The 27,264-nt window shown below is 36.0% G+C and overlaps 1 protein-coding gene across 3 annotated transcripts in view; it reads right to left on the reverse strand.

Annotated features, from left to right (window-relative positions):
- The window catches only part of PRKN (parkin RBR E3 ubiquitin protein ligase), a 732,020-nt gene that overhangs the window by 344,727 nt on the left and 360,029 nt on the right, over window positions 1–27,264 (reverse strand). For all 3 annotated transcript variants that reach the window (XM_065057577.1, XM_065057579.1, XM_021295975.2), the window contains one exon: window positions 19,984–20,099. In XM_065057577.1, coding sequence (XP_064913649.1) covers window positions 19,984–20,099 — 116 coding nt within the window. The remainder of the gene's footprint in view (window positions 1–19,983; window positions 20,100–27,264) is intronic.

Genomic DNA, 27,264 nt, shown 5'->3' on the forward strand with positions numbered 1-27,264 from the left:
CTGGCATAATCACACCCAAACTGGAAAGTATCACATTCCTCAATTGGAAAATCAGGATATTTAGATTGCCAGAGTCAAATCACAGTGTATGGCAACTGGTACTAAATGCTCAATCGACTAATTCCATCTTGCAGTATTCAGCAAGATGCAACCACTGAATGGTTCAGTTTTAAGAAGAGGTGTCAAAACCTCTGGATGAAGCCCATGCAGGCATAGTGACTCCAACAAGCCCTGAACATTCAAACAGAAAATTATAATATAGGTCTGGATCTGAAAAGTCTTTATGTATTTTACTTCGAAGAAGCAACTATTGTAATTCCAGTTACACAAATGATGTTTCAGAAATCCAGGGAAAAAACTGTTCACAGTATCACAGTATGTTTGGAATTGGAAGGGACCTCAAAAGATCATCTAGTCCAATCCCCCTGCTGGAGCAGGAACGCCTAGGTGAGGTCGCACAGGAACATGTCCAGGTGGGTTTTGAAAGTCTCCAGAGAAGGAGACTCCACAACCTGCCTGGGCAGCCTGTTCCAGTGCTCTGTCACCCTCACTGAGAAGAAGTTTTTTCTCAAATTTAAGCGGATCCTCTTGTGTTCCAGCTTGATCCCATTACCCCTTGTCCTATCATTGTTTGCCACCGAGAAGAGCCTGGCTCCGTCCTCATGGCACTCACCCTTTATATATTTATAAACATTAATAAGGTCACCCCTTAGTCTCCTCTTCTCCAAACTAAAGAGACCCAGCTCCCTCAGCCTTTCTTCATAGGGGAGGTGCTCCACTCCCTTAATCATCTTTGTTGCCCTGCGCTGGACTCTCTCCAGCAGTTCCCTGTCCTTCTGGAACTGAGGGGCCCAGAACTGGACACAATATTCCAGATGGGGTCTCACCAGGGCGGAGTAGAGTGGAAGGAGAACCTCTCTCGATCTACTAGCCACCCCCCTTCTAATACACCCCAGGATGCCATTGGCCTTCCTGGCCACAAGGGCACAGTGCTGGCTCATGGTCATCCTGTTGTCCACCAGGACCCCCAGGTCCCTTTCCCCTACACTGCTCTCTAATATGTAATTTCCCAGCCTATACTGGAACCTGGGGTTGTTCCTGCCCAGATGCAGGACTCTACACTTTCCCTTGTTAAATTTCATTAGGTTATTCCCCGCCCAACTCTCCAGCCTGCCCAGGTCCCGCTGGATGGCAGCACAGCCTTCTGGCATGTCAGCTACTCCTCCCAGCTTAGTGTCATCAGCAAACTTAGTGTCATCAACCCAAGCTGTTACCGCTCTGGTTTCTGCTGCCAGTTACCTGACCATACCTTTTTGCAAATCATTGACTTCACGCTTACTGTACTGTCTGGCATTGTTACCCCAAACTAATTAAACTTAAGAAAAGTATACTGCCATGAAAGTAGCAAAGAGGATTTAAATATCCAAGAAGCATGACACTGTATGGAGACCAAGAGTTATTTTTAAAAAAAGGAACAATGAAAAAAGTGTCCCAACAAGGAAGGAATGTTCCAGCCTTTAGTTCCTAAAATGATTTTGCCTTTTAAGCTTCCTATTCCCACTAACAAAGGAATTATTGATTGTTCTTCTGCCCCAGGTCCTGAAATCCAATCATCAGGAGACTGGTAGTTAGCGCCACTGAGAGGTTACAAGCACCTGCTTCTGTGGTGTCTGTTCACCTTTGTTCCTGGCTCTCAAAATCTACATATTCTGATCTAACCTTGACAAGGCAAGCCACTAGAGAAGAAAAAGATTAGTAAGGAGCAACCAAAAAAAAGTTAACGTGAATAAGCCTTTCTTCTTCTGTTGGTGTATTTAGCCACTACTCACATGTTAAAAGTTAAACATATGTTTAAACGACATCCCATGCTAGCACTTGAGTACTTTACAGAATCAGTTTTCCCATGGCATCTGGTTATGTGTGTGGTAAGAAAAGGCAGGCTAAAATAACTGCAAAATGCCATGTTAAAAACGCAACTTTGAAAAATAACTGAAAATAGATCATTTTACCTGTGTGTTTTCGATTCTTGCATACAGAAAACAATAAGACAGATGTCAGTAAATGCCAAGTGGAAAATTTTCTTTTCAGATTACTATTTTTATGGAATGTTCTGCCCAAGTGACAAAAACTACTGTTCAACATTAGAATTTAAAATTGAGGAAAATACAATATTGACCAAGCTGTTTCATATTGCATTTTTTAAAAATCATTTTATAGTACAATTCAACTACATGACTGCTTACTGCACATATATAAAAATCTAACTCAACATTTTTATTTTAAAATGAAAAATAAAGGAAGTAAAGATGCTTTTTGTATCAAAAATGTCCTCCTGCACATTCTTGACAGATCTAATGTAATGCCTTATTTCTTTTTGTTCCCTCCCCTTTTGTTTTTGATATAATAATAATAATAATAATAATAATAATAATAATAATAATAATAATAATAATAAGTCTTTGCAGAATCTAATAAGCATAGCAGGGAGAGGGAGAGGCACATGGGAATAAAGGACATCACAGAATATTCTCCTGGCTTCCCTAGGAGCTTAATCAAATCTTATGAATCTTGTGGAAAAGAAAGAAATAACATTCTTACATTTGGAAAAGAACAAACAAACTAGAAAAGGGAAAGGAACATGAACACAGAACAACAGTACCCTATTTCCTGATCAGGAACTGGAATCTGAAGGAATGCTCACTTTCTTGTAACACATTTGGAAATGCCAAAAATATTGTCTACCATGCTGGGAAAAATATTCATTTTCATGAGAAATATTTTTAATGTGTTTTAATACTAGGGTAAATACTCTAACCCTTAGATAAATACCATCTGAATTGTAAATATATATAGTGTATTTTTTGGAAACTGGAAGCTCTGACACAGTATGAACAAAAAATACAAATAACTATCTGAAAACAAGGGGTCATTACAAGGTATCAGGATAAACAGCAAAGTGAAGGATAAAGTATACATAATGAAACTTTTTGTGTAGATACAGATTAGAAGAGATCACTAGAAAAGATGGCAAATGGTACAGGAATGAGCCCTCCCCAGTGACAACCTGATTCTCCTGACTCCAGATGTTTCCAGGAAAAACTGTCTTATTCTCACCAGGAAAAAAAAATAAATCAATTGTCACTATTAGGTCTGCTTCCTGTGACAAAAACCATTTTAAATCAGACCTCACAAAGACAGACTCATTAAAGATAGTCCATGACTACTTTTTGGATGTGAAGATAGCATTCAGAAAAAGAAGAAGGATTAGACTGGATGAGTCTAGGCCCTGACTGAGGAAAGCACATATACTTGCATTTAAATCCAGTTTACTTTGATGGGATTATTTAGATAAAGTAAAACTAAATGCTTGCTGAGCTGAGGCCACAATTCAGGTCTGAATGGTCTGCAGAACCTCAAACAATCATAAAAACACTATCAGCATAATAAGGACACCTCTACTCTACAGAAATATCTCATCCCTGATTTACAAGTAATATTAAACAATGTATTAAATTAAAGACATGAGAGAAAAGAAAATTATTTCCCAGTAAGTTAATTTTTTTTTTTTTCTTTTTTCCTGGGGTAGGGAAATACATTAAAACCAGAGCAGGAGTTGCCCAGTGGCCACATTGCCACAGTGGCACGTGAAGCAATCACCTCTCAGAGGTGCGTGGCCCCTCTAACACACTAATATAATTTCTATATATTCTCCTCATTCTTTCTATCTCAAGGAACACTGGAATTCCTTAACTTTGACAGACAAAAGTAACCTACAAAAATGTCTGAGTTTTTGGTACTCGAGCTTTTTAACAACAGGGAATACAAAAGCAGCGATGGGGGAACTGCTTCCTTTAACACTTCCTGTACCTTGGCATATGATGCTGTCTTCAAGTCAGGCTACTATTGAACCTTGCCTTCTGTTTTCATTGTGTCACTTAAACAAAACGTGCTTCGATGTTCTTAGCTATTCATACTTCATTAAGGAATGGTCAATAGATGTTCCAATTACACTGGAGATGTGCAATGAATAGTATGGAGATCACAGACTTACAGAAAGTAGGTATTATTCCACCTGCTGACCTGTTGGACCCTGGTTCACACTTTCATACTAATATTTATTCAAAGTATACTGAATATTTATCAGTTCTCTCGGTACTTTTTATGAATTGAAATTTAAAATAAAAGTATGAGCCTTTTATTTTGAGCATCAAATACCTTAAAGAATGCAAAGGAAAGAATAAAGCATTATCCAGTTTACTCTAAAGAAAATTATTATAGACTAGCATCAAAGATGAAATATCACTTACAGAGTACTCACATGTCCTTCACTGACATTTAAGTCTGTAAGGGTCAAAAAGATGAGCAAGACTTTGACCCATTCACTCATACCTGAACAGAACCCCTCTCATTGAGCCAGCAATGATATTGTATTGCTGAAGTGTCAGGGAAAAACCCACTCCCTGCTAGAGCAGGGAGGCTGGATCACATGACCTCCAGAGATTTCTTCCAACCTCAACCAACCAGCAATTTTGCAATTCTGTGAAATACAGGTACATACAGGAAAATTCATCCCACGTCAAAGACAATACTAGTAGTAGCTCCAACTGTTGAGACCAGTCAACTCGTAAGATGAATGCCACTGATTTAATTTCAGATATACACTTTTTTTTTTCTTAATAAACTCAGAGAATCAGCATTTCTCTGGTTTTGTTACAAGATATTTTAGCAGCAAATAGAGAGCTCTAACTCTTTTGCTCTCTACAAATATTTTCTGGATTATCATTAATGACCATCAGTTCATAGAATGTCGTGAGTTGGAAGAGACCCACAAGGATCATCAAGTCCAACTCCTGGCCCTGCATATGACAACCCACAGGTCATACCATGTGTCTGAGAGTGTTGTCCAGTCTCTTCTTGAACACTGTCAGGCTTGGGAGCGTGACACGTCCCTGGGGAGCCTGTTCTAGTGCTCCAGCACCCTCTGGGTGAAGAACCTTTTCCTAATGTCCAACCTAAACCTATCCTGGCACATCTTCCTGCCATTCCTTCGGGTTCTGTCACTGTCACTAAAGAGAACAGTCCAGTACCTCCCCTTCCTCCTCCCCTTGTGAGGAAGTTGTAGACCGTGATGAGGTCTCCTCTTAATCTCCTCTTCTCCAGGCTGAACAAACCAAGTGACTTTAGCTGCTCCTCATACAGCTTCCTCTCCAAACTCTTTCAACAACTTTGTTTACTTCCCTACTTAAAAAAAAAAAATAATAATATAAGGAAATAATAATTGTATTTACATGAAATATTGGAAGGAAAAGCATAAAATATTAAAAAAAAAAATAATCCAGTGTTATGAAGGTCATGTTCTTGAATTCAGAGACCCAGACTCTGTGGCAAGTTTTTTGAACACAGACGCTCTTGTAAACTGGAGATACAGCCATAATGGAATATCTAAATTCAGAAACAATAAATAAATTATTCTCCCTCTGTCCAAGGAACTTCTTGAGGCCTGTCAGAGGACAATAGCAGAAGGTCATGTATTTTATTGCTTAAATAGGCCAATCTGAACATCTCATACAGGGAGGGAGACTATTAATGTGCTGCCTGACTCATGTATAGGCAGCACACTGGGAGAAAATTCCTTTGCCTGTATTACCAAGCAGGTACACTATAGTCTTGATTCTCTTCTCATTTACACCTGTGAAAAAATTCAGGCTTTTGCAGTATTTTAATTTTCATCAAAAGCTATGAAAATGATGCCTAGAATATTTCCCAATAATTATTTTTTTAATTTATTTTTTAGTATTATATGCAGCACCTTAAAGTTATTGCATTGAAACAGGAGAAATGTCAATGAGCTGACTGTAGAGCGTTTTTCCCTTTAGTATTCTCTACTCAAAGCGCTCTGCATGCTTGTCACAAGTACTACTTAGTTTTCAAGTTTAACTAATCATAACTGTCCTTAACTTTTGATCTTCTTACTGTGCCAAAGTTTACGATTTTGTAAAACTAATAAAACAAACCAAAATACCTGAATAGCTGGAGAAGTGTATCAGACATATAAAGCACTTTGTCTTTTAAACATGAAAGAGGGGTTCTAATAGGATAATTCATAAAATCTGTAGCAGAGAAATTAAATAAAGAGAAAAGTACTAAAGATTGCTATAAGCCAGAATCACCTAATAGCATTAAAGAGAAAGGAATGACCATTAGAGTCTATGAGATACTCTAAGTACCCCTCAAGGGCCTGTACATGCTTCACTGCTTTATGTGAAGCCTTGCATCCTTTAGAGTGCAATCTTGTTAATCAGCTCTCAAGGTCACAGCTGAATGCAAAAGAGCCAGGCTGCGCATCTGTAAGAGATACTTATTTCTGGAAAAAATTATAGTTCTATTTATGTGTAAATGATATGCAGTACATAAGTCCAAACCTGCAAACACTTATCCTCATTGACATTACCAAAAAAACCCCACACTACACTACCACACCAATCCAAACCCTCAAAACTGTTTGCAGAATCAAAGCCTGAAGTGTCAAATGAGAGTTGCTCAAGGCGCCTGCACACCCATCACAGGGTTTCCAGATTACAAGAGAAAATGCTGAAGGTGAAAGTGTGTGCCTCAACCACAGTAACATGTCATTCTTATTCAAATCTGGGTAACTATGGGATAGGCAAGATGGGATGAATGGTAGCAGTTCAGCTTTGTTCTCTTCTTCCTCTCTTGAGCTGCCCAGTGCAGCTTCCTCTTCCACTAAAGGAGGAGGTGGGAAGAAAACAGAAAGACTGGCCAAGAGGGTAGAGCAGGGACCAAATTGCAACTCTGATCAGCCCTTCTGTTTCTCCACTGAGCCCAAGACAGCACAATTATACAGTGTTTGAGTAGACTTATATTTTGCTAAGTGAACTATAACAAATTATTGGGTATCAATATGTTGCCAGACAGTACTAAAACTTGATTTCTGAAAGTAAAGTTTCAATAAGACAATACAGGCACAATAAAAACTGTGGAGTAATTATAAGCCAATAAAAGAGTGGACAAAATACCCTATATCCAAGGAAAACAAAACAACAAAAACTAAAAAAAAAAAAAAAAAAAAAAAAAAAAAAAAAAAATCCAAACAGCTTTTCTAGCTTTGTTTAAATAAATCTGCCAGCTAAAGAAATACAAGCAGCTGAAATAAAAATGGATCACATAGTTAAGCTGCTAAAGAAAGAAGGGGACAAACTTACCTTAGTTTGGTATTACTCAAACATCATTTGTCTTCCAAGAGAGAGTCAAATTCTGAAATCTCACTGATGGAAAAGAGCTTTAAATGGGTCTTAATACCATCCCAACTTGTAATTCCTAAGAATGACCAAAGAATTTCTACTGGAGGGTGGTTTAAGAGAGCAACAGTCCAAAGGTTTAAGCAGACTCAGAAAGAGAGATTAATGGTTCTGATGCAAGATGGAAATCACCAGAGTGATCGAGGCATAAGAAGGTAATCATTTCTCCCTGAGAAGCAGCTTAACAACCTTACCATTCACACCTGTAGGACCTGATAGGGACTAGTTTATACAGCTGCATTATTGTGACCATTCTTCACTTAGCACAAAAAACATGTGTATTTAGAGTCAGAATGCTTACTTGAAGGTTCCTCTACTAGGGACCATTATACTTTGAAATATGGTGAAGAAACAAAAGCTTTTAAGAAGAATCAGTTTGATTTAATACCTACTGCAGGATTTTTATTTCTTTTTTAAAATGAGTCTTTTTAAACATGATTACTTTATTTGATACACACAAAAATAATATGCCCCCACAAAACTATAACTATTTTGGCTGAAATTATGAAGATAGATAGATAGATATACACAAGACAGAAAAGGAGCTACATCTTGAAAACTCAGTGACAGAAATCTTTAAAATGCCTTTTCTCTCTCCTTACTCTGGTCTTTTAAACACAAGATTAAATTACAAATGCATCGAAATAAACAAATGACTTTCTGAAGCTGTTTTATCTTTATGTAACCAGAATGAACCACATTGCAGCTTCATCCTCCCCACATGCTTCCTTATCAGAATGTGGTCTGATTCCTTTTCAAGTATATATACCAAAAGTGAATAAATATAACTTCCTTTGCCAGAAAATCTAATACAAGTCAGCCAGTTTGGAGGTTCTGTAGGGAGCAAAGGCACAGTCTTGCTCATGAATATAGTTCAAGATTGACATCAGCAACGTCAACCTGTCTGTGAAAACAGGTTGGCCAGATTCAAAGAGGTCACATCTCTGGGTGCTGCGAGCTTTGCTGTACTGAGTATCTCAAGAGGCTGGTCCTGGGTTTCTTGGCAGCTGTTTGTGTGATACTGGCTCTAGTGTTCACAGAGAATGTACCTTGTGGGAAGAGGTTTGTCTGTTCTTTTTGTTGCAGCGAACAAAACAAGAAGAAAGAGGAAATGAATTTGCAATTTGAAAAATGCAAATGGCATTCTCATGCCAGAAGAGCACTGTCCCTGGTTCCTACTTTTACCAGAAATATGGGTGGATTTGTCTCTTGTGCAAAAGTGAAATAAAAATAGTGTAATTAGTAGGAGGAAAATAATTTAAGTTTAAAAACATGCACTTCATAAAACTAAAGAATATATATATTCTCTTATAGAGAAGACAGCAAAACAAATGAAAAATATACCTTTGTATATGTATATACACACATGCATGTGCATATATGTATACACATGCATTATATACAAGCATATATCAAGAAATTAATCAAAGCTGCATTTTGCTTAATAAACACATAGGAACACATAGCCTTGAAGAGCCACAGAACTGAAACTGACTCCAGAAAGTTTTGTTAAGATTTAAAGCTGTAGAAAAACTCTGATGAGGCTCTGAAATCTTTGCACACAGCAGCGGCATTTGTGCTAACTCATGTATCCAGCAGAGTAAGCATCATCTTTCTCTTGCCATCTAACAATGTGTGCTCTCCCAACTAGTTTAATCACTGTTCACTAATACTAAACTCTTCCATTAGCATTTCTAACCGCAGTCACAGTTGATCTCCAGAGACCAACTGTCTCCAGAGACCAACAGGTCTTCTCTGCAGGAGCTGGTTCTATCAGTGTAATTGGAGAGTTGATATTAAAAAAAAGATTGAAAACCATCTGATGGACAACTGTGTTTGTTTTCATCCTGCTTAATGCATTTCAGTGTACACTGATAAGGAATTAGTTTGAAATAAACATCTCAAGTGAAAACAGAAGACTTAGCATAGGAGTTTGTACCAATATAAAAATGTGTTTTATAGTTGCTGCCATTTTTCTTGTAGTATGCTTACATTCATCTGCCAGTACAAGTATCACAACCATTTATGAACTTGTACTGGGGAAAATGATCGTTCCCTTGATGGTGTCCATTTTCATCAGTCTTCAGATGTCTGCAGACAGTTCCCTTACTGTGCCACAGACATTGCTGTACTTAACTAGAAAACCCCTGTGATTTATTTCTTGTCATTTTCCAACCACATTGCAAATCAGTACCTTTTTTCACCAAATTTGTAACAGTTACTTATAAACAATTCTAATTTAACTCTGCCTATGTTTAAAGTTCCACCAGGGGACTGAGTTAGTTTTCATTGTCCCTGCCTGACCTTGCTCTGGATTTTTCCTTTCTAAGGAAAATATAGTTGTGTTGATATTTTAGTTGGTAACAAACTCAGTCTGTCACATCACAATTTACACTAAAAAGTTTACTATTATTTATTATTATACAATTATACTGTTATTACAATAATTTAATAGTTCAAGATGAAACTTTATGCAAGGAATTTCTCCACAGAAGATCTATGAAAGATCCTTACTGGTTTCTCTTATAGAAGAAAATAAATAACATACTCTTTGCAAGACTGGCTTCAGAAATGGTCTCATCTTTGAAATAAAGATTTAGCAGTGTTCAAAAAAGGAGGAAAAGGCAGAAAGAGCTATAAATTATCCTTAACTAGTAAGTGGGAAAAAAAAAAAAAGTATTTCTAGCTAGTAAATTCCATTTAAGTTCCATCAATTGATTTCAGATGATTACATGATTGTAATTCACTGAGAGCTTTGCATACTCAGATGTTTATAACTGTTGATAGAAAAATGTGTGAGCTATTTTCCTTACACTAAAGTGAACTCAGTACAGTCCTATGCCAGTATATTCTACACCATGGTTTATGGAGAAATAAAATGTGCTAATTTATTATAGATGTATAAATGAACATATTTTTCAACCCCTCTTTGTTTTCCTGGACAAAATTTTATACCGATATGCCCCAAAAATTGATACATATCAAAAATATGAATATAGAATTTGAGATTAGTATATTGCCCTTGACATCCATGGAAAGCATTATGTATACACTTTCCATCAAATTCCATACAAGTTATTTTCCCACAATGGTTACTTAAATTAGACATTTATGAAATCTGAGAACAATCCCTACTGAGCTATTGCGCTGAGGAATTCAACAGCTATTAAATACATGACCTAGGACAATAGTTACTGTTCCATATTAGATCATGAAATGAGTCTATGAAGTGACAAGCAATATTTAACAAAGTACCCTGTATAACAGGTTCTCTGTCTTACAAACAGTCCTTCACCAGCTTGATTTCAGAAATTACAACTTGGTACTTTTGCCTGATACAGCTATTTTCAATTTTTCAGAAACTTCTCCAAATCAACATCATTCTGCTGTGTGCATACTTAGTCTGTTTCTTTTTATGTCAGGTTGCTTCATTCTTTCTCTAATACTTTCACTCTTGTTTCTCTATGCTGTACATGTCTGCCACATCTTGCACAAGTACTTTTTTTTCCTTTCCAATTCTTGATAAACTACAATAATAAGAGTTTGACAGTACTGCTATAGCAGATGTCAATGATCTTGCTATGATTTTATGACTCAAAAATAACCTAGGGAAAATGAACCACAGTGGAAAGCAAATGTTCGCATAACTTTTTTTCTCTGTAGAACTTTATAAAGCTAAATATACAGAATATTTATTCTTCTGTATATCTAAAGCACAGTTCAATTCATTCTTGTAGATCTTACCCAAGATATAGCAGCCTAAAAGGTTTATTCAATTATGAATGCAAATCCTAACAAATGACTAACTCTTTATGACTTTGTCAGTAATAGATTTATTAGGTCTGTTTCTTCCACATTAAACAACTGTCTTACAAAGTCATCTTCCAAAAATTAGGCTTTAATGGATTTAGTATTCATCATTTTTCAATGCCTTTTATAAGAGTGTTTAGGAATTTACTTATTTTTGACTTCTGCCTCAATAATAGCCTACACTCTTTACATATTTTTCAATTCACTGAGTAGTACTAGTGGAATTCACTTATTTCCTAATCAACAATTGATGATAATGAACTAAAAATTAATTTCTCAAAACTAATTTCAATTAAATAGATACTAATGTAGCAAGCAAAATTATTTTCAGTGTCCTGGAGAGAAAGACTATATGTAGAACAGAAATTAGGAATAAAACAAAAACGAGAGTGGATAAAACTGAAACTGTGAAAACGAAATTGAGGAGATGTTCCGTATCTCATACGAAGTTAGACATGTATGTTGCATAAGTCAATTCAGAACAGAAGTAAAATTCAGTTGTGATTGTTTCAAATTCTTCCTGCCTTTGATAAGCTCTTTCAGGGAACCAGAAAATTAAGGTCGTTTTCTGCCTTTCCTATTTCTGCTGATGTTCAGTTAATCAGGATAGAGTAGTTCTACCCCCAAGTAGCCGTTGGATGGCTGTGAAGGAGTCATGGGTGGGAAAGCTCGAAAGATATAACAAAAAACACACACCTCATTTGATACCACGGACTGTCTCTCAGGGATGTGTTAGATTTCAAGTCTGCCTCAATCCAGTTGGAACAATACATAACTGTGAGTAAAATGGGATGTAGAGCAACATTCTTCACAAAATCAGCTTCTCAGAGAAATAAAATTATTTAAGTTTTAAAGACATGTTAGCTTTTTTAAGACATCCTATCAATCCATATATATATATATATATTTGTTTTTTTATATATATACACAATTAAAATACAATGCTTTACCTGAACTATCTTTGAAAACAACTCTCACACAATACTTTATTTCTCCATACTTGGTTTCCAAAGAACACTTATGTTTCTACCATCTTCCATCAATAATTCATTGAGTGTTAGTTACTAAATGTCAATTCATTAAATACATTAAAGCAGTGAGTTGTTTTTTTTTTTTAATAAGGCAGACTTCTCATCATTGCACTTGATTTTGTAAAATTTTTTTCAGCTGTCACATAGTCACATTCAATTATAACTACCTGATTTTAAAATATTTAAAAGAAAGTCAGAGTCAGATGGTCCGAGCAGCTCCCATGTTACTGAAGTGCATGATTAGGCAAATGGGCAGCTGCTCAGCAGTCAGCAACACCAAAAGTTCCTCCACAAGACCTTATCCTGATACCTCAGTTAAGACCTGAAAGGAACATCTCTGCAATTTGTTCACCTTGTTCCTTCAGACCCCGGGTCTCTGCTGAGATTATAAGGTTTGCTAAACAGTATCACCTGTGATGGTGAGTTTTGAAATATGGAACACTCTCCAGAGACAACTGGATTGTGACCTCCAATAACATTTCTCTAGGTCACTATACTACTATCAGATAGTGATAATATTCAGCTATTACCAACCTTGCCCTAGAGCAAAACCAACCAGGGATGAAAACTCCTTATCTTCTGTGTAAAATAATTACATTTTGCGCATACTAGTGGTATTTTGCGCATTTGCGCATACTAGTGGTTACAATTAAATGGCAAGGCTTGTCTTCTAGAAGCCCTTGGTATAAAAGTTTGAGTATAGAACCCATAGTGTGTGCAACTAAATAAATGAAGGTCACTTACTAGCATTATTAGATTTTGTTCACATTTCAAGATACCAACAAAAGTGCCAGAAAATGTTTTCTCTGTACAGTTTTGCTTGTATCAGAAATGAAATATTACAGCTGTAATATTCAGGCTACCTTAGGGGAAAAGAAAAAAAGGTCTAAACCAATTAGTAACAGTTCTTAGTTTGATATTTGATTAATTTCTTACTTTAAATAAGTGATTCTTAAGAAATCCTATTAATTTCAGGAGCATTAACAGAGAAAGCAGTAGACATTGTCCCTAATGGTCATAGTACTTAGACAAAGTAGATTTAATTCTTAACATAATCTTTTCCCACTCCTCTTTGAATTACTCAAGGTATATAAATGACAACAGGATGTAATAGGCAGAGAAATTTGGAGCAGAGACAGCATTATCAAAATACATCACAGAGAGGGAAAACACACTTTAAAAAAGATGAGTTAAATACAGATTTAATAATTGTTTGGCACATAATGGTCTAAGGGGTAATTTTAGGATCCTTTAACCCCAGAAGTGAAGAGAAATAGCAATTTTAAGTCTAGAATAAGGCGCTACTTACTCTTGTCTTTTAATGGACACAGTTTCCATTTTCATCTCGGAAGGGAACAGCAGGTACTTGTAAAACTCTCTTCAAATAACAGCAAAATTGACCTGAATCAGATTTGTAGGACAGCTTTTTCACTTTGAAAATGCTTACAGTTTGGATGTGGATCTTTATCAGAAGCTGAATTTTGCAAATTGTTGCTTCAGCTGTAACATTTGATTCAAACAATGAAACTAAAGATTCTGGAATTATTTGTATTTTTCAGGTTTTGAACACCATGGGAGACCGGCTGCCTCGTATACTTTGTGTAAAATTCACTGCTATATTCCTCCTCTGATATTTTTTTTCCCATTTTTTAAAAATCCAGACTGCATTAAGACCATCTATTTACAGAAAGGAATAAAGATAAGGCAAATTATTTCAGACTTTTCTAAACAATCTTTTAGACTGCAATAAAAGAAATATTTTACTTCAAAGCAATACACAATGTTAATGTGCAATATGGGACGGCAAGTAGCGGTTAATAAGGAAATTGGAACACTTTCTATATCAACAATAATGCAATCGAAATCAAAATCGAAAATATTACATTACAAAAATCCTAATCCCCATAAAAACATGAGAGTGTCAGTCTTCCCTTGGCAGGGAAAATCCACAGGGAAATCCACAACTGAAAATAATTCACATATATATTTACTGAGAAGCAAATGATTCAACCCCGTACCAATTTGAAAATACTACACCATAAAAATGAAGCTCATGAGTCTCAGTCCTGCCTCTACAGTAATGGAAATGAGTGAGTAAGAGTGATAGAGGGATGGCACAAAGTACTGCTAGGGGCAAAATTCTATAACTTTTACTTCTTTTTTGTTTTCTTCAGGAAAAAAAGATTAAAACAAAAACAAAAACAAAAGCTGATTAAGAGCAAGTGAGAAGCTTAAGAGGCTCAAAGTAGTCCCACCAGAACCAGATTAACACACAGCGATCCCTAATGACACACAGTCATTCATTCTTTATTGACTGAAGGAGAAATGAATTTCTAACAGGACTTCCTATAGTACATTCCCTTGGAGCTTTCCCTCCAAGTACTGACCTTCTCCAATATTCTCCTGCCCCTGGAGTCTAATGTGATCACAGTTTGAATTGATTTGGTTGAAAAGAGTAATGATGAAGACCTTATACTGCAGTTACCCTTGAAGAACAGTCAGTGTATGCACTTCTAACTCTCACCACTAGCAAAACGACGCTCTCGCTTCAACTCCAGTATTAGGAAGTCTGAAGAGCAGAAAAACATATTACAAGATTCCATTGTCTAAAGAAAACAATACATTTTTTTGTCCAAGATTATGGAGTGGGGATTTATTTGATAAAAAATTCTGATGATATAACATTAAATACTTCTCCTTCTGGAGAAGTATTTCTACCTATTTAGCGACAGCAAGCCCTATATATCATTTACACTTATGTGTATCTGTTGGAAGCTAAAAATAATGGTGCCTTTAGGAATTGTACCCTACCTAGTTTGTGAAAGATGATGTGAGGCACTTCTATTCTGCAGATTTTATTTTCACACTGTTTAACACTGCTGCTATTCCTGAGCCTGATTTATGGGTACCCTGGGGTACTCCTAACCCCCTTTGATGTTATTTCTACTCGAAACACTTGACAAAAGCAGATCTCCCCTTGAGGACTGCAGAGTTTTAGTATTTGTTTCAACTTTCAGCCATTTGCTCAACCTATTAAGAGCTTCCTCAAAGACATAAAACAGCAACCCATCACCTTGAATGCTACAAAAAAATAAAAAAAAGAAGCATAAAGGCTGCAAATTCACACTAATTCTGCTGTAGATAAGCAGAATACATTGGAAGCCATTACACTACATGGAATATTGCCTATGGATTTAGCATAACCCTGCAAGGGTATTTGGCTCTGAAGTATTTCTCTCTGTCGGTCAGAGCTGCATGAAAATATTCATATCAAATACAAACCCAAGGCAAACAGAAGGTGTGCCTAATGTAAACTTGAGAATAAAAACTGGCAATAGGCTTAAACATTACTTCCATTTTGTAATTTTTCTATATACCATGGAGTATACTACTGCTTGAAATATGATTTTTATGAGCTCTGCACACCAAACCCATGTCGTGCCTAGAATCTTGGAGCTTAACTGCTCTGTCTGTGGGGGACTAACTGTCCATGATAAATGCATGGAAACAGCCGGAGAAATGGTATATCTTGCTGCAAACAATATTTTTAAAGAAACGCATAAATAGTACCGGGTTGTCATCTTTTCCTGGTTAAGTTTTTTTCAGCAAAAAGGAAGAAAAATGTATTTTGAAGAATAGATTCTTTTTAACTGTACTGAAGCTAATACAAAGTAATAGTTAATGTATCAAATATAGTTATTCCTCTTTTCCACCTGAATGCTACAGAATGATGAAAGTAGGTTTCACAAAATACTAAAAACTGCAGAGTAGCCTCGATGCTACTTTTCAGCCACATAGGAATATTAGAAAGTAATCGCTAGCACAAATATGCAGTCACCTAAATCTTTAACTAAAGTAAAATGGTTATAAGTATTTGTGTAATTTCTTCGAGTTATATGCAAATATTCCAAGAACACTAAGCTGGAGAACAGAAATAGAAACTCCAAAAACTTAGCAGAGATTCCATAAGCAGCTTAAGAATTTGCAAAGACCTTTGTGCAACACTGATAATTGATTTCAATGTCCAATCTCTTGATGTTTGCAAAAAGAGCTTACCTTTGACAATATTTGCAACTGGAAAAAAAAAAGTAAATCAGAAACAGAAACTAAAATAATTTCTTTCACAGCTTCAACTGGAGAATTATTTCATTCACTCAAAGATACACGTGAAATTATATTTTAACAACTCACAAGATTTGCCATACAAAAAAACGAAATACAGCAAGGTCTTCCTGGTACCTCATTCCATGGTGTCACCTACGCAAGTTTAATATTACAAAAAATTGAATAATATACTTTTATGACTTTAAAAATTAAACTTCTTAAAGATAATCAGCATTTAATGTATGGACACATTCTCAAACTTTAGAGTTATCACAGAAATGTGTATCAATATTTTGACATAATGAGACAGAACAATTTATTTTCTTCCATTTTATTTCTGCTAGCATTGCTTAGAGAAGGGGTTTTTAGACTTTTTTTTTTTTTTTTACATAGGTAAACTTAACAAACACACAGTAAGTTGCCAGGAACAGACAACTTTTCCTGCAGTCTAGAAGTAGCTACTCTTTATCCCACGAAGCTCAGTTGTTAGTTCAGCAATTTTACCCCTTCATTGTACTTGATGGTGTTCAGTGACCTCTTTTCATGCTTCCCAAGCCCTACATAGGGAATACTAGGACACCAATAACCCTCTTCCATGCCATCTTACTGCTCCGGTAAAAAGTACACTTTCACTGCAGATCTAGTTTCACCAACGAGCCTTGCTACCTACGACAGTACTGTGTAGGATACCTGTCAGTCATTGCCAGTTGGCTTGGGATCAGGGATCGGCCACTGGCCCTCTTTGATTCAGCAGTGCAGACACACACCAGGGCTCTGCACTGCAGGAGGCCAAATCGCTCCTCTCACCCAGTTAATTGTTAGAAGGGACAAGAGAACTACTCTTAAGTAGTTTGTCTGCAGCCTTGCTGCAAAATGCTGAGGTATCAATTTGACAGAAGCTGGTATTTGGCCTTTAACCTCTATCTAGGAGCCAGTTCTGTAAATATACCACAGAGGATGCTGTCAAAATCAGCTCTTCCCAGAAGATACACCATATGAATCCAGTAAAGATTTGAAGCATCCCTTACAACTTTTCTCTTTTGACCGACAACTATAATTTCACAATTCAACTTGGTATATGTTTTCATGTAAGTAACCATGCTGCCTGCACTGAGGCAGAGCCAAGGTACCATACAGTGTGTTTCAAGAATATGAACCAAATTTGCACTGCGCAACAATTATGGATTGGGTCCATCTTTTTGAAACACCGTGTAGTTTCATGTTAGCTAACCATTAGAGACGAGAAAGTGAAATAATATTGCCCACTTCCCACCCATTTAATCTTGTGCAGTTCCTACAGCCGGTACAAAAGCCCTGCTCATGGGTGGGAGGAGATTAGGAGGTGTGCAGGAGAACAGAGGTCACACACAAAAATCTCATGAAGTATAAAAAAGGCGAAAGACGGAATATACTCTTCATCATTTCACTGCATCCATTGAAGTACAAGAGATGAAACCCATATCTACAGCTCCAGGACATATGAGAAGTCAGATTCTGGCTACATAAATGTATTCATGCATTTACAATCTTTAAAACTGCAAGAAGGCTGCTGGAGTACTCTCCTGCTCACTTTTGGGATAATAACTGATTTCGCTGCCTCCTGACAAACATTTAATTCCATGGCCTACAAGACATACTGGGTCCCAGGAGTATTCCCCTGACATTTTAGAAAATGAAGGGGATAGAGCTGCTCTGTAGACTGTTTTTATAATGTCTGCAATCTAATCCTCTTCCCATGCCACAGGCTTCGGAGATCTTGCCATGATCAAATAAAATCTGTCAGCTGCTCAGGAAACAAAACTGAACTTCCATTATCTAAAAACTATCTCTGTGTTTCATAAGGGAAGACAAACCTATTTATGAACAACCGAATCTGCTACACAAAATAAAGACTGAAAGACTTATGTGTATGAGTAACTTCTAAGAGCCTGTTGTTCCCATCATGGATGGGATAACTAGGAATTGCTAGTGCTTTGTCAGATGCTCAGGCACACAAATCCTACCCTGTTTCTTAGAGTACTCAGTAAGAACTCCTACAAACTTTTAGAAATAAAATACTTAAAGATCACCTAACAGCATCTCAGAAGGTCCTGTAAGCCATAAAAATTCTGAACAGCATGAGACCAACAGGAAGACACATCTTCTCTCCCTATTTAGTGTATAAATTCAATAAGCTTATTAATAAATAACTTTGCCAGCTTGTGTGCTGAGCCAAAAGACTACTGAAACTTAGGTCTGCCATAGTTATTTGATGACTTCATTTAAATTAACAAGGATTCATATGCTTTTCTGATGTGTCAACAAACAGTCCCACTAAATTTACTAGTAAAGTTCTGGAAGACAACAGTTAGTCCTGGAAACAGTTTAGCTAAGCAAATCCAGAAAACTAAATCTCCCTTTCCTTCATGATTTTGCCAAAAAACAGATGAAAAAATTACAGCTTCATGAATATGAGTAAATAGGTCTGTTCTGAACATACCAGATTCAGGAAAATGTCAACATATTTATTTAAAATTTTATTTAAATAATTATAACTAGTTGTCAAGCCTAAGTATGTCTGATATTCTTCCCTCTTGTTCTTGGGTAAAAGAAAAAGCTGGGCTCAGAATGGAAAATTCATAGTGTCCTTAATTACAGAGAAGTTAATACTGCTGCATACCTAACTAGGGACAGCCTAAGTAATTCAGCAGTTACTGCCTGCATAGTCTCTGAAAGAGACACATGGCAACACTGTAATGGTGTGTATATGGGAAATGATGGACACCATACTCTTCTTCAATGCACAATTATCTTTTAATCTCTAAGACTCATTTTCTTGAGCCAAATAGTGTCAGCAGCCAATCAGCTGCAATCAATGCAGCAGCATGGAAGCACAACACAATATAATTGCACTGGTTCTGGGATAGAATCAGAACAAGCATCTATTATTTCCAATAGGAAGTTCACTTCCAGGAATCCAGCTTTTCTTCCCCCAAAAGATAACTAACAGTTATCTTTTCAGTCCTAACAGTTTCAGTCAAGCTTACTGCTAACCTGTAAGATTTTTCTAAATTCTTTCTTCTATTGCAAAATGCAGACCAATGCTTACACTGTATAACATGGTGTTATTAGTTCTGAGGTTCCAACTCAAAACATCTCCTAAGCAGTAGATAAATGTGTTTTGGGTAATTCTTCAGAACACTGGTAACTGTCTTTCTTAGGCAACTGGTTTTTAACTCATGCATTTGTGAGTAATTGTATTCTTGAATGTAGGTGCCCTAATACCATACAGTAAAAAGGATTACAGTATTTAAAACTGCAATAAACAAGAACAAAAAATCAGACGCATAATAAAAAATTTTGGTTTGATTTATAAAACAAACACCAAAAAGTTCCTTTCTGCAGAAACAGTCTGTCCCCCTCAAAGCTGTGCTTTCATTCAGTGGCTCTTAAATATGGATTAGCATATGTACACACTCCTGCCACCATCTTGAGCACTTAATGTTATAGTTAGAACTTATGCAGTCAGTCTTCTACCTGCAGCTCAAAGGCAGAAGAATATAAATGTTATTTGTACCAGCAAAACAAAGAACACACCTGAAAATGTGTCCCATTTTCCACCATGATACCAGGGAAAAAAATGCTTAAAACGAAAACCAGCAGGAAAAAAGCTCTTTGAAAGTGATAAGTACTCTGCAGCACTGAGACTGTCCATCTCTGACACTTTTCATTGTACTTACCTAATATCTGTGCATGTTATACATGTGATACAGCGAGTGTTTGTTGTAACGAGGTTCAAAGCCACAGATGTTTCACTGTCAGTGGTTGGGTGTGCTCCACATTTAAAGTAAAACTCCTGAAATATTGAAGGAGAGATAAAAAGAAGATTACATAGCTGCCGCTCACGTCCTCTCTTTATCTTACGCTGACTGACACTTGAGACAACAGACAAATCACCACTGCCAAAAGAAAAAGAGAATCATTAGGAAAGGTTTACAAGGAATCCCTTGCAAAAATACCAGTCCAGGTGTGTATTTTGTTCAGTGATTTCTCTAGCAAAGAAGATACCTACTTGCGTAATAATGTGCTACCAGTATATGACACATTCTGTGATTTTCTCGATTTATAGAAAACAAATTACTTCACCTTGAGTTGATCTAAGTATAGTTATCAAAGACAGAACACTAAGCATTGTCACTAAGCTTTAATATTTCCAGTTTTTTTGTTGTTGCTGTTACAGACGTTATTATTTTCTCAACTGTAGGACACAGAATTTTAGCTCTAAATTATTAAATGTGGCCTTACTTTTGCTGGAAATCTATGATACAATTTTGCCATCATATTAAAAGGAAGCTTTAGCTCTCTTGGGACACATTACATTTTCAACTTTATATTATATTGTGTTTCAATTAAGTTGCTTTAGTCCATACTGCTCTATATAGCCTATTAGACTGCTTTCATTAGCTTAATACTTTTTACAAAATTGTGTAGTTTGTTCTCTTTTCCACTGCACCCCAGGGAAAGCCACAGCTGTCATGTTGTGCTTTGATAAGGTTTTGTTCTAAGAGATTGTTTTAAATGTCCAAATCGCTCTATGCTTGTGTAAACAAAAGTAGTCTGAAGACATGTACTTTGCAACAGAAGCCACGGATGACAGTTTGCCATTTCTTTGTTCCTCTGAGACATTTTTGCCCATATCAAATTGTGGAAGCTTGTAATGAAAACATTGAAAGTGGCATAAACAAATTCTGAATTGGAATGGCATAAAAGTATCACAAGTTATGAGAAGAAAGCATGAAACAATGACAGGAGTTCATGGCACCAAGATATTAAGATCACAGATGATTCTCAAGACACCTAGACTGAGGAAAAAAATCCTAAAAAAAATATAAAAAGGAAGGGATGGGAAGAATGAACTGCAGCAAGAGAAAAAGACACAGTGAATAATCACCAGCATTTCCAAATGACTCACAGTGGTGGGACAGAATGAAAGAAAAAAAAAGTTACAGTCACTGTGAACTTATTTAGGGCACAAAAGTCACATCCAAACCCAACATTAATAACCCAAAAGCCATGAAAAATCTTGCTGAGTGGTGTTTCCTAGTGTCACTGCAAGTTCCTAGCTAGACTACCTGGACACATGCTTTAGTGCTTGCTAATATATAAATACAAGAGAATGAGTGTGGTTGACTGATTATCAGTTTTGTTTAATACAAACTCACCTTTCCCTCTACACAGCCTTGATCTGAGATTTGCTACAACACTGCACTAAAATCAATTCAGAAAAAGCTCTTACTTTCTCACTGCCTTGAGCTTTGCAGTAGGGAGTTCTTCGTCTGAGAAAGAGCTGTCAATTATTTTTTTTTCTCAGAGGTGATAATTCAGATACATTGCGCATTTCTACATGAGATAAATACAGCACTGTGTAGCAATACGTCTCAGGTGTAATCTGGTAACTGGGATACAAGAAGTATTAATACAATCTTCCTCCTAGTTTAGTCAATCCTGCTTCTCAGAGAATCGCTGGTATATGCAATAGATTCACCACAAATAAAATACTCAAACAGCACTATAAGTTAAGGACTCATTGTCTGAAGCATGTGTTAGTAATAGTTTAAGGGAACTAAGGGGTAAGAGGATAGCTTAAAGCAAGGCTATTTTCAAAACCAAATAATTGTTTGCAGAACTTCTGAAGTAGTCACCTATATATATTTACACAGAGCTAATTTTTTTAATAACAAAATCATCTGTCTGTTCTGTTTCATAACATCAGGAAGTAGTCCCAAGTAAAAAAAATATGCTTCAAGTCAGCCTTAGATGAGACCTTAGACTTCCCATGTTTCTCTTGTTCAAGACCCAGTTACACACAGACCTTTTAAATATCAGCACAACTTGGAGCACATCAGCAGATGAGAACGAGACAAGGCAACTACACATTCATCTGGGGATCTGGGGTACATGAAAACCTTACACAATCTGTAACTTTAATTTATTTTCAACCTTTTAAAACGTATCCATTAATCTTTGTATTATTTGCTAACGGGTTTTGGAACTTGGGTATTCTTTGCCCTTTAATTTTACTTTTGTTTGAATTAAATGGTAAGAAGTATTTATTTCAATTCAGGAGGAGTCTTGAAAATGTCTTTGCTTCAGTACACCTTCTGCATACAACTAAGAGAATATTGACAACCCACTATTCCAGAACGCAAACTATTGGCAAGGAAACATATAAAAGGAAAATAATTTTTGTTAAAACTACTTACCCACTATAATAAAACTTGAACTGGGTCACAAAAAAAATTAAAAGAGTAATAAAGTAAGCTCTAAAACACTTGAAAAAGCTTTAGACTTTTTTTTTTTTTTGAAAGAGTGTGTGTTTGATAATTTTAATTGCTTTTCTTAATACCTCACAATGACAAATTTTCCTCTCATGAAAATTTTTTAATGAAGATGGAAGGGAAATAAAGCAATACATTTCTTATTCTATTGTCTAAGATATATGGAACAAGAAGCAAAAGAAACAAACAAAACCAAACTAACAAAAAAAAAAAAAAGAAAACAACAACAAACAAACCACACAACACCACCACAACCCCCCAAACAAAAACCAAAACCACAAAACCCACAACCTACACATCACCACACCACCACAATCAAGATTCTTGGGCTACATTCCCAAAATACTTTCTCTGTAGCTTTAGGAAAACTATCAGCCCCAAACCTGCTTTAAGAAAATTCCTCTGACTAATTATATTTATAATGTACTTTGGTGTTGCTGAATGAAGAACATTATGGAATCTGAGAATACTATTTGAAATAACAAAAGAAAATATTGCCACTCTCCAAAACTATTCATTGAAACACTTCCTACTTCAGTAAACTGCAATTAAAGAAACCGCAAATCTTAGTATTAAATGCAAACAGAACAGAGAGTTTGTTAAAATTACAGGAAAAAAAAAATCCCTCAAGATTATGTGTCAGGTATTTGTTCAGAAGAAACATTTAGAGTGTTGAGATGAGCAGTACAGTAAAACTAAAGTAAAACTAACTCATTTATAAAGTGTTCACACTTGCCAAAACAAAAGGAATCAACCCACAGAATGCACAGTTCTATAAAATGAACATAAATCTGTAGGCCTGAAACATCAGTGCTGTAATGGGACTTCAGAAAAATAAAGAGAGACTGAAATCTGAAAAGCTTTGTATGCTGAATGCCTGGCAGTTCTGGCACAGTGTGGATTGCACTTCCACCTTTTTTTTTTTTTTTAAAAGCCATAACATCAGTTAGGTTTCTTGTTGCAAATAAAAACATATATGGCCTCATTTTACACATTGCATGAATAAACAACACACAAGTATTTGTTACATCTACCAGATTTCCCAGAGATTTAACATACTTCTTGTGATACAAGCATAATAATTTTTTGCCAGGGCACATGTGTATAAAGTTATGAAAAAAGATAACCCATCAGCACAAGTTGCTTCTCAACTGACTCCAGCAATGAAATTTCTGGGAGAGAAATATAAGAATGAAGAATTTAGCCACTTCTCACTGTCCAGTTTGCATGTCAGCAGGCATGTAAATGTAGCTATTCTTTTATATACTCTCTCATTCAGTGTATGATTGCCCAAGGAGGGAAATTTCCTGGATTGTTTCATCTAAATAATATATGTTCCAGTGTTAATCTCCAAACAGGTGTAGAGACCTTGGAACCACCTGGTTTAGGACTATGCCTCTAATTTGGCCACAGACTGTCACACTCAACATGTTGCTCCAGACTTAAGTTATGTTATACTATAGGAGACAATGCTTTCAGTATTTTAACATTATAATAAAAAAACCCTTACATAATAACATAAATGGGACAGGCAAATTCACATGCAGTCTTCATCACTACCTGACCATTTCTATAATATTTTAAAATAGAAGAAATCACAGTATTTCCCCTTTCTGCACTTTTGGTCTCATTTGGTACAAAAATTCCTGATGAATGCTGCTTTCTTGTTTTAAGTATTTCTGTCCAACAATGAGTAATGATGTAAAGAAATTACTGTGAAAACAGAGATAAAAATCTAGTGCTTTTTTTAGTTCTGAAAGTGTGTAGTTTTATGCTCACCTTTTACTGCAGTGAATACCTGTAGATCATTTTATTGCCTTAAGGCATAGGTCCCATGAAATTGTGAACATTCAATTTAACGCTACAAATGTCTTTCTTTTAACAGTGTATCTGATAGATTGTTATTCAGAGAAGGGAGAAGGCATTGCTCTTACATACTTTGACATATTCTTCACTCATGTTATCGCTTGTGTGCCATACAACATCACAAAAAGTGCAAGAGGGAAGAAAAGGTTCAAAGACACATGGTCAGCATTAGCCACTTCTAATGAAACTCAAGAAAATGCTCAGATTTATAAAAACAATAAATTCCTTTGGTATTTTACCAAAAATATCCCTCCCTAAATTCTGTCTTTTCAAACAAAGCAGGGGTTTGCATACCCCTAACTGCTGATGATAAGCAAACTGTCTTCTCTGGGGTCAAGTATGGCAAGTCTGATGAGGAGCAGCTGAGGGAACTGGGGCTGTTTAGCCTGGAGAAAAGAAGGCTGAGGGGAGACCTTAACGCTGTCTGCAACTACCTGAAAGGAGGTTGTAGCATGGAGGGTGTTGGTCTCTTCTCCCAAGTAGCAAGTGACAAGACAAGAGGAAATGTCCTCAAGTTGTGCCAGGGGATGTTTAGATTGGATATGAGGAAAAAATTCTTCATAGAAAGGGTTGTCAGGCATTGGAACAGGTTGCCCAGGGAAGTGGTGGAGTCACCATCCCTGGAGGCGTTTAAAAAATGCATAGATGAGGTTCTTTGGGACTTGTTTTGGTGCCAGTGTCAGGTTAATGGTTGGTCTCAAGGACCTTGAGGGTCTCTTCCAACCAAAATGATTTTATGATTCTATTCTATGAAATATATAAATCAACCACTAAAAACCAAAACAAAATACAAATAAACAAACAAAAAAACCCACAAAACAAAATCCCTCACAAACACAACAGGATAATGAATGTGATTCATTGCTCAGTCTTCATTAAGACTAAGCAGGGCAACAATTAAGGTTATTAAATATCAGTGGATTTGAAGGCATAGATTTTAGCATAGATTTTAGGAATACTGCAATGCAAAAATTAAAGATGTCGGCCACTTTAACCATTCACATACCAATACTCAATACAACATTTATTTGCCATTAAAAATAAAAAAAATCTTAAAGTAATTTTTCTATTTGAAAGAAAAGATCCTATGAAAAACTCAGCACTTGATCTCAGACCTACATATTCAGAATGGAATCAGAATAATCACCAGGAATGAAAATGAAATTATGCCACCAAAACCAGCACATTCGATATATATTTCTACACAAATTTCTCCCACCTTTCCACTTTCAAATCCACAGAATCCATACTGTAGAACATACAGCAGAAGGACAGCACACAGATCGTGGACTCTGTAAGAGCATGAACTTGGAAAGAAATGTCTTTATGGGACGCAAGGAGAAAAAACAGTATCCCAGAAGAGATCAAATATTATATAGTAAGTTTTGTTAATATACTGCTGATAATTATGCTGACCTCAAAGATAAGTCGAAACATCTTTTGATGTGAAGAAAGTGCTGGTATATTAAATGTCCAAGTCTACAAGAAGCATGTATTTATTTAATTTGGCAAGAGACAAAAGAAGCATAAAAACCCAGAAGAAATACAAGCATCTCACTAGTATCTGCTTTCCGATTGAACCCCATTGCCCTTCTCAAAGTGCCTCTGGCTAAGAAGAAAAAAGATCTGTTATTGATGATAAAAGCTCTTTAGGAGGAGTATCCTCTGCCAGCTGTTCACTGAGGCTGTCTAAGTATGTATGGTCTCAGTGAATACATCAACTTTGACCTGCGCAAAGGGTTGGGGAGGCAGGAAGTTAACTTTAAAATTATTCTATTTTTGAGGCAAGTACCAGTTTGGGGCAGAAAAGTTACCCACTTGTATTTTTCCAGACTTTCTTTTCTAGTTAGCAGTAACATTTGCAATATAAATGTGTCCAAGTGACTAAAAGACACATTGTATTTCAGAGAAAGAAGTGTCAATACATGTTTACAATAGATCTTTTTTATTCTTGGTCAACTTCAAATAAGTTCAGTTAAGGAAAACATTGAAAACACACCGTTCCATTTCTTTCTCCCAGAATCAAACATATTCACCGTACCTTTTTGTTCAGTTGAGGATATTAAAAATGATTTGTTACATATCAAACATTTGAACACATAGCTTATGATACAGAAAATATTTTGAGTGTTATTGGATAGGATTATTGGATAGGAAATGTACATGCTATTCATCATTATTTACAAGACCTAATGTTATTGTCCTAGCCAAGTCACTTAAAGCCAAATTTTAGGCTTATAAAAATGTATCTAAAAACTCAACATAGGTAATTTTTTGAGACATTTTCAACGGCTACAAAACAGCACAGCCTCTATTCTTATCATACACAGATCCCACTTTCAACCACATTCTTAAGAAAGTCCCAAACACACAAATGACAAACAAATATTTTTTTTTATTTATGTATTTACACGCCTTGCAAAGAAAACAACACTTCTATCTTTCATTTTTCAATAATTCACTGGGAGAACAACAGAGGTATTGTTCAAAAATTAGTAACAAGACAGCTATAGCTACCATTCAATTTTAATCAGCAGTCTAAAGTGATATAACCAAGATTATTAATGACCCAAACAAAAATCTTACTAGTAATTTCTGAGGAAGCCTTCACCTATTACATGTGAAATCGTATGTGATTTTCAGTGATTTATACCAACAAGGCTGTTTTTGTACAATGGTGCATACAGCTTGCATATCTATTGTCTGCACTACAAAAAAACTCCCACAAAACAGTTATTACCTTTCTGTTAATAATTTGTATTAAAATCTTAAAGGAGAAGATGCATATAATTAAGATTCCAATAACTGGCATGATGG

The sequence above is a fragment of the Columba livia genome, chromosome 3 (genome assembly GCF_036013475.1).
Source record: "Columba livia isolate bColLiv1 breed racing homer chromosome 3, bColLiv1.pat.W.v2, whole genome shotgun sequence".
NCBI lineage: Eukaryota > Metazoa > Chordata > Aves > Columbiformes > Columbidae > Columba > Columba livia.